The sequence below is a fragment of the Rhagoletis pomonella genome, unplaced genomic scaffold (assembly GCF_013731165.1).
Source record: "Rhagoletis pomonella isolate Grant_MI unplaced genomic scaffold, Rhpom_1.0 Rhpom_scaffold_00011, whole genome shotgun sequence".
In the NCBI taxonomy this organism is placed as follows: domain Eukaryota; kingdom Metazoa; phylum Arthropoda; class Insecta; order Diptera; family Tephritidae; genus Rhagoletis; species Rhagoletis pomonella.
Genome location: NW_023458565.1, coordinates 7,751,124 through 7,759,882, shown reverse-complemented (window position 1 = coordinate 7,759,882; position 8,759 = coordinate 7,751,124). Strand labels below are relative to the sequence as shown.

The 8,759-nt window shown below is 37.3% G+C and overlaps 1 protein-coding gene across 1 annotated transcript; it reads right to left on the bottom strand.

The window, feature by feature from the left end:
* Nucleotides 1-2,805, bottom strand: LOC118747140 (odorant receptor 74a-like). Its single transcript, XM_036481129.1, has 4 exons — nt 2,302-2,805; nt 2,122-2,223; nt 132-314; nt 1-64 (listed from the first exon to the last, which is right to left on the bottom strand). The coding sequence occupies exons 1-4, from the start codon at nt 2,749-2,751 to the stop codon at nt 14-16; spliced, it is 786 nt and encodes a 261-aa protein (XP_036337022.1). The 5' UTR covers nt 2,752-2,805; the 3' UTR covers nt 1-13.
* Nucleotides 2,806-8,759: the final 5,954 nt, after the last annotated feature.

Below are 8,759 nucleotides of genomic sequence, written 5' to 3'. Positions count from 1 at the left end.
AGATCCTTAACTTTTAACGCATTGAGCAGAGAAATGTAAAATAGGAACCAGCCACTCGTATGACCTGAAAGTGTAGAGAAAATATATTAATATTCATGTGCACTAACAAACATAAAAACCAAATTCGTTACTGTAAGCGTAGTTTCCAAGCACACATTGAAAAATCCTAAGCCAGTCAGCATAAATGGCTTCTGGTTGAAAGATATTGCGCGTGTAATAAGTTTCATAGTTCGTACATTAGCTTTAGAATTGTTTGACTTGTAGATGACTTTTTCCCAGCCCGAGGAATAGTAAGTAGTGCCAAGTCCATCAACCTGTAATAATCGTGAACGGAGAAGAGACGTCGAAGTGTGCTTAGTTAATATAAGACTCTTTTTAAAACTATTCCGACAAGAGCCGTTGCGTCAAGATATATTTAAAATAAAGCTTTGAAAATGATTCATAACTTAAGATATCGCATTTAAAGTAAGTAAATAACGTTTGGATGCGATTAATTTTTACACGGGAGAATTATGTACTGGCTTTCGAAGTCCCTAAAAAACCAGACAATGTACAGTAAGGTGTTCCTTAAAATATTAAAAATGTTAAGATATCCACGCAAAATTAAAAAAAAAATTTTAGTGGTCGCTACCGGGTTTGTAAATATCCTAATTTTTTAAAATCGCAAAAATTCTAAAAAACTTTTACTTGACCCAAGAGACCGCAAATTTTTATTTTTATTTTGAAATTTTCGTGTATGCAAAATTTATATATTGATATTTTAAGACTCACCCTAATATACAGACTAATTAAAACGAACGAAATTTATATTCGGACAAACACAACGGAAAGGACTAAACGCCATTAACTATGATAAAAGATGAATATGCAAATATGTATGTTATACCAACAATAGGGTGGGTCAAAACCGCAGAGCTAGAAGAGTAAAACTTCACAAAAGTCGAAAGGGACAGAACCTTGTGTTTAGGGCAGACATTTACGTACGAGCACACTTTACGTACTTTTGTGTTAGGAAATGCCTTGCATCTTCAGCAAAAAAAATTTCAAAAATCTACCCGCGTTCTTAAGCGCTCGAAACTTGGACTTGGACAACTTTAATGGGCTATAAAACTGCATACCTATAATTTTTTTTTTTAATAAAAGAAAATTTTAATTCTGGTGAACATTTTTTTGTAACATTTCAAATCCTTATTTGCAACTTTTCTCGTTTTGGAGGAGCCATATAATTGCTTTTAACTATTCAATAATAATTCATTTTCACTAAAAAAATTAAATATAAACAAATAAAAATTTCATAAAAAATAAGGAATAAGATCGGATTGAGTTCTCTTTTAAATCCCATGAGCTTTCATTAAAACAAGAAAGAAAAAAATCGTTTAAGAATTAGAAGCTCTGCGCTATTTTGGACCCTGCTTTATGAATTCAGAACACAGTGCGCCGCTCCTTCACAGTTTTGGGGTGCTACAAGTGGAAAAGAAAGAATTGATGTTTAAAATTACGCCGTCGCTGATATCGAAACATACGGTGCGCTCGCAAAGAGGTATTGCCTGATTCAAATTCTGCCCAGTGCGCAGCTACGAGTTGGGCCGCAACCAAAATGATGGATGCCTGATCAGCTGCCGCCGTCCCGTTCGAAATCTTAATTGTAAATGCAATATATCGGAAGCTGAAGTCTGAGGTAGGACGTTGTTCAGCCGAATTCTAAAATAAGGCGTTCTTGAGAAATTTTGTGAGATAGACCATTCTGGAAACGGCTGCCGATATAGCTCGATCTTCCACTCGACCGTCGATATATCATCGAAAACTAGGTGCCTCACAAACTCAAACCGAGATATATCTAATCAGATCACTGCTTCCGTGAGGCTAGTTCAACGGTACAAAGCGAAGTCGTTTTTGCATTGCACTGTCACTGGCCATGAAAAATGAATTCATTACGATAATCCAAAGTGTCATAAGGCGTATGTTAAACACGTAAACTCGCACCATCGACGCCAAAGCCAGAGCTTTCTGCTGACAAAAACTGATGCGGTGTTGGTTGGGTGTATATATTTAGACGATATTCAACTAAATGCAGGTTTAGTTCAAACGCATACCACCACCACCACATTTATACATACTTACTCTTGTAGATGTGACGGATCCAAAGTAGCCGAGTACAACCAGCTCTAAAACCTTGGCCAGTAACCAAATGACATATTTAATGCTATCCGTGGCAAAGCCATTCTAAAAAAAAAAAAAAAATTAAGTACAATAACTATCACCTCATTTGCCACAAGGTCGAAGAAACTAACATATATTTACCTCATGTGCATTAAACGCCAACAAGCAGAGCACAAACGCACTGTCGGCCATCATCACGAAGAGTGGAAATGTAAACTGTGACTCCAGCCTCTCAGCAAATTTAATTAAATTCACATTACGTTTGACCAACACGATTAGACGTTCGTTGAATTGATCAGCTATAGTTTCCGGATTTTCCAACTTCAATACCTCATCGCCTAAATTTAGAATCTCTTCTTCCAACAACACAAATCTGCCATTCAAATTTAATATTGACATAGCGAGTATATACGATTCCGAAATGATAACAGTCGCTACTAAAACTCCAATGTAGAAACACAATAAGATTATGGTTGTGAAAATGGGCCATGGTCGATAGTCGAATGGAATTGTTAGTACGTAGGGTAGGTGACGCTCGCCAACGAAAATGCCTTGCAAGGGCAGCACGTAAAATGAGAGCATTGTTATCATGTATGATAATGAGTATATATTCGCTGGCTTAGAATGGTTTTGAATTTGAAGATACATCTCCTTGTGGGTGTTTCTATCAAATTAATAACGGTAAATAAAAGCAAATTGTATTAATATAAAAGACCATAAGTTAAGAGGTACGAATAGATCTACATAAATACAAGTATAATTTTTATTTTGCGCACGAAAATTATGCGAACCCCTTTTAAATTTTTATTTTCAGTGGAGCTACTCGGACTGCTTTGCGTTGCCTTATTTCGCTGATAGCCAGCACAAACAATTCTTATATGGGTACAAATATCCATATAAGTAGGTATCGACACTTTTAGCCCGGTACTTACTAGGTATCGATACTTTCCTTCCATGCTACTTAAAAGTACAGGTATCGATACTTCCATGGTATCATTTTATTCCTAAGAATGTTCGCTGAGTTCAGTTCGGCCAAGCAATCTGAAACGTACTTGTTAAAGAAGTGGCTTGTGCGGGATAGTGGCCTTCGGCTCTATGCAGTTACCAGAAACATCCCTACGTCCAGGGACCAATACAGCAGTTAAGAAGTAGTTTGATGCCAGATTCTTGAGAATCCTTCTGCTTTCTACGGCTACTTTGAACATCGTTTCGTAAGATTTTAGAGATTTAACAGCAGCTCGGTTGTGAGAATAAATAGTGAGAGGGCGTCCTGGACGGGTGGATGTTATGAACCACTATGCGGCCTCCATAATTGCGTTTAGCCCTGCTTGAAAAACGCTACAGTGGTCCGGTAAGCAGAAACTGAAGTTTAGTGCGACTATTTCCCGCTACCCACTTTTCCTTTAAGCTTGGAACCATCTGTAGATATTTGTCATCACAAGGCAACACAGCTTTCATTCAACTAAAGCCAACCTCCCGACTTAAGCTGTCATGCGTAGGGACCACAGATATAGCCATCGACCCTTGGTTTTAGTCTGTGGCGCTTTCTCATTCGTTCCTTTCTGGGATTCTTATGGATAATCTGTTATCTAGTGGTATAATCAAGTTGCCGTAGTTTATCCTGTAGAGTTTGAAGGATCTTTGCTTGTACGATTTTCCTGCCTCTACACGGCTGTATCGTGTTTAATTTGGCCGCAATACAGCCGGCCGGAAATTCGCCATAGATATACACCGGTGGAAGATTTAATATTATTTCGAGAGATTTGGTAGGTGCGAAGAGGGGTTCGGGGGCCGTTCAAGCATACGGTGAACCCGTAGAAGAAGATGGGTCATATCACCGCTGTAGGTAGGCCTCCACTGCGCTGGAAAGACCAACTTGCTTCACTTGGTATTTCCAATTGGCTTCAGTTGGCACAGAAGAAAAAAGACTGGCGTACTTTGTTGAACTCGGCACCTAGGCGGTTACAGTGTCCAGTAAGAAGCAGAAGAACAGGTTTGGTTCGAATTTGATTGAATAGCGAACATGGCCTTATGCATACAGTTTTCAAAACTATTCACTTAAATATGGAGGCATACAAGCCAATATTTTCTGACGAATTGCGTTCTCAACCTAATGGATATGTTGGCGAGCAAAACCGCAGAAACTCAAGATTAAAAACACTACATGTTGTTTTCAATAATCTAAAACAGTGTGACGGTTTAACTGAGCTTTAAGTTAGTTAATAGTGACACATGCTTTCCCCAAACGACTATTTAGTAAAGAACTCGTACTCTGTAAACGATCGGTTATGATGTTCTGAATTAATTTTAACTATTTAGTTCTTCCACACTCCTTATAAAATCCTTCAAATGCATATAAATAAAAATTAACGTAGGCAACTCACTCGTCAAAATAAATTTTCGAATAGAATTCATTGAGAAAATCCTTAAACTCGTCCTGTATGAATGCCTTATAACCAATGCGAATCATACACTCCAAAGAAACCGTAAAGTTGAGTATAAGTTGCACCATCATGTGTATGTCATCTTTTCGCAGTATGAATTCAGGTATTTGGCCAGCATAACCTAACGTAAAGAGCAGGGTACACCAAAGAAATTTGAGACGATTGAATTTTCGTTGTAAGGGTGTTGCGTCGTCACTTGTGGGCCAAGAACCGTTAACAAAGCAACACTTCAGATGCCAAGTAAGTGGCGCTTGCTGCCCATTTGGTAAGAGCGCACGATGATGCATTTTTTCAGATCGAAATTAGGTCACGACTACTTCACTGCGCAATTGTAGGGAGAAAACTGTGGAGAATCGTGTGAAACTAGCCTATTTATAACAGATATGGCCTAGGCTTTAAAATGGTATACATAGGCTTAAGCAATTGTGGCGGAAAGTAAGTGCATGTATACATACATGTCGTTTAAAGTACAAAAACTCGTATGTGAGGTTGGCCAAATTTTATAGGAGAAAGCTAAACTTGCCTTTTTCAAAACGGTTCTCTCTTTTATCCCTAATTGCCACTTCTTCTTATGTCTAAGTATCGTTACTTTAGTATGAATGGGTAAGGGCTTATGGCAGGAGCTTCCGGAGAGAAAATATCTTTTTTGGCACAAATGTCAGTTACGAGGTTTTGCAGAACCATGATACGCGGTTTTGTACTTTAAACGACGATATGTATTTATTTTTTTTTTTTGTACATAAGAACATAAGTAGGATAAATATTTGCGTATTTACATACATGCGCGGCGCAATTTGTTTCATCCAAAATTCTCTTTACCTTTGCGGGAAAATTTCTCGTTAATAAGCTAACGAATCATTTGTTAGGTTTACCAAGGATTAATTTTAAAAATTTGTTTATAGAAGCTTGCATATCTGATGCAGAACTGAAGTAAAGGACGTGGCAATATCAATGGTAATTATAGTGGTCTGTCTGCCAACTTGCAACCTGATAAGCAAATATGTAGGTACAAAATTTTTGTAGCTAAGCTCCTTAATAGTGGAGTTATATCCCAAAATCTCATATCTAAATAATCAGATGTATGGGAGATAAACCTTTTGGAACACCGATCTTTATAAGTTTCTCAATAGGCAATACATGGTTGGTAAGTAAACACATGGAAGAATATCATGGCTTTACCTACCTAGTTCATCTTCATGGCTAGCTCTGAAATGGACGTAGGTACAGGATCTGGCGTTTTTTCTTAGGAATTATCTCTGAGGGGTCCTTTGAGTTCCCTGCACTCCGGAGAAAATGCCTCAAATTTCTGGGCGGCCTAGATAGCTTAGGGAAAGCTATATAGGAGGGTCCACTAGGATTCGCGAGAGAATCAGAATGGTTTAGAGTCATCTAGGGATAGGCATGGGGAAACCATACGCGATGCATTTTGATGACGCCGGAGCATCCCCTTCATAGCAAGGCCCAAATGCTCCCGGTAGGGGAGTATAGAATTATGCTAGTTCCGAACAGGCACTTCTTCCTTCGTCTTGTCGGACTTATGTACTTACATTAAACTTCAGAGTTGGCCAGCCGGAGGAGATGGCGTGATCCAATTTTTATTTTGTTCCCGAATCATTTCTTCAAAATGTTTTTTAATGCCATGCTTTTATTGAACTAAATAGTTTTCGTTTTATTTCGTTGAGTGTATGAAATTTCTGCGTGTAGTTTATTTCAATAAAACTCAACATACTTAAAATATGGCAAAAACAGGAGATTTGACCATCTTCAAAATATTTTAAAATTAAACCTGCCTCTTGTGATACTTTTTCAATTAACTTATACCCTGAATACAATTTCAGGGTTTAAAATAGGTGAGAACCCCCTAACATGTAATTTAGAAATGAAGCCCTTTCAATTTCATTTCGATTGATACCCATATTGTAATAATTTATTGAAATTATTGAAGAGTTTTAATTAAAATTCTCAAACAGTTGGCAACTTTTTGAAACCCATTTCGTCGGTTGCAATAAGATAATATTGTTGGCACTTGAAAATACGATCATGGAAGAATAAATGAAAAGAAAAACATCCGAGAACATTTTAATCTGCGTTTCTTACGACGCTATTTAGTAGTTGATTTCCACCAAGCCTTAACAGCAGTTTATGCCTATTGGAAAAAAGATATTACAACTGGAAGGTGGTAATTTCACCTATTGAGTAGGAGCAAAAGAAAGGAAAGTAGCAAAAATTAAGAAATAAACCATGCCAATCACCGCATGTTAAAATTCTTGGCACTTATCTGAGCTCTTACCAGCAGTTAAGCCTTTGGTGGAAATAGGCTTGAACAATTTCATTGATAAAATATACTTGGTTAGGCACATATGTACATATGTATTGCAATCGGCAGTTTTAGCTTGCAAATTATTTGCCCTTAATTTGTTGTTTATGCAAATCAAAGAGAATAATACTTAAACAGAAATAAGTTGAAAACCTTTGGGTCGTTTAAAATTATCGATGAAATATTTAAGTACATACCTAAATATTGTTCTACATAAGTGTAAATGTTTGTAGAACACTGATTATACTTCTGGGAAAATCGCATATGGAATTATTGTGCCAACATACATCTATATCTATACTAATTATATAATGAGAAGTCCCTTTTTTTTGTAACAGGTAATCTCGCGAACGGCTGGTCCGATTTTCGTGAAATTTTGCATACAAATAGCTTTCGGTAACCACCATGTTTTAGGCTAAAAAAATTGTACTTTTTTCGGGTAGGTGGACCAGGGACCGGTCTATTCGAAAAAATCTTATTATAGTCCGATTTTCTTAAAATTTAGTACGTAAGTAGCTTTTTAGCATATATTAGCACATATGACCCATTTTTTTCCGGGAAGTGGTCCAGGGACCGATCTATTCGAAAAAATCGAATTTACGGTCCGATTTGCTTAAAACTCGGTGCGCAGGTAGCTTTTTGGCATGTATTAGCATATGTGATAAATTTTTTCCGAGAAGTGGACCAGGGACCGATCTATTCCAAAAAATCGTATTTATGGTCCGATTTGCTTAAAATTCGGTACGTAAGTAGTTTTTTAGCATATATTAGGATATATGGTGAATTTTTTCCGAGAAGTTGACCAGGGACTGATCTATTCGAAAAAATCGTATTTACAGTCCGATTTGCTTAAAATTTGGTACGTTGGTAGCTTTTTAGCATATATTAGCACATATGATCCATTTTGTCCGAGAAGTGGACCAGGGTCCGATCTGTTCGTAGAAATCGTATTTATGGTCCGATTTGCTTAAACTTCGGTACGTAGGTAGCTTTCTGCCTGGATAAGCTTATAGATTCCTGTTTTCCAATTTTCATGCAATTTCGAATATAAATAGCTTTAAGTAACGACCATATCAAGGGGCGAATTCGTCACTAGGCAAGATTTTTTTGCGCCAATCAGAAACAACGGATACTGTCAAAATATAATTATAATATATAATATATCTCAACTAATATATATTTAGAAAGCCGTTTGTTAGTTTTCGCAAGGCTCGACAGCGGCTGAACCGTTTTTTTTGAAACTGCTACCTGCCGCACGTGTCCCAAGGATGGTTTTAGGCTGAAAAAAATCTATATGTAAAGGGGGCGTGGCACTTCCCACACAAACCGAATTTCTCATGCTACATATCTCTGAAAGTGTGCATGGTAGAGTTTTGGAAATTGGTATGGAGATATACGAAATCAATCGCATACCCTTGGAGAAAATTTTTAGCTATTGTAAAAAGGGGTGTGACATCTCCCATACAAACCGAATTTTTCATACTGCTTATCTCTGGAAATTTTTTGGTAGAGTTCTAGAGTTTTGTATGGAGATGTACGAAATAAATCGCATACTATTAGAGAAAAATTGGAACTATTGGAAAAGGGGGCGTGGCATCTTCCATACAAACCGAATTTTTCATACTGCCTATCTTTGGAAGTGTTCATGGTGGAGTTCTGGAACTTGGTATGGAGATATACGAAATCAATCACATACTCATGAAGAAAGAGGGCAGCTGTTGGAAAGGGGGGCGTGGCACCTCCCATATAAATCAAATTTTTATACTGCATATCTCTGAAACTGGAAATTCGTATGGAGATATGTATATAGTTGAAATCAAGCCCATACTCATGGAGAA

Coding starts and splice junctions, on each gene's coding strand:
- LOC118747140 (XM_036481129.1), bottom strand. CDS start 2,751: ATGATAACAATGCTCTCATTTTACGTGCTGCCCTTGCAAGGCATTTTC. Junction 2,224..2,301: donor TGGCGTTTAATGCACATGAG/GTAAATATATGT, acceptor TTTTTTTTTTAG/AATGGCTTTGCCACGGATAG. Junction 315..2,121: donor GATCCGTCACATCTACAAGA/GTAAGTATGTAT, acceptor CGATTATTACAG/GTTGATGGACTTGGCACTAC.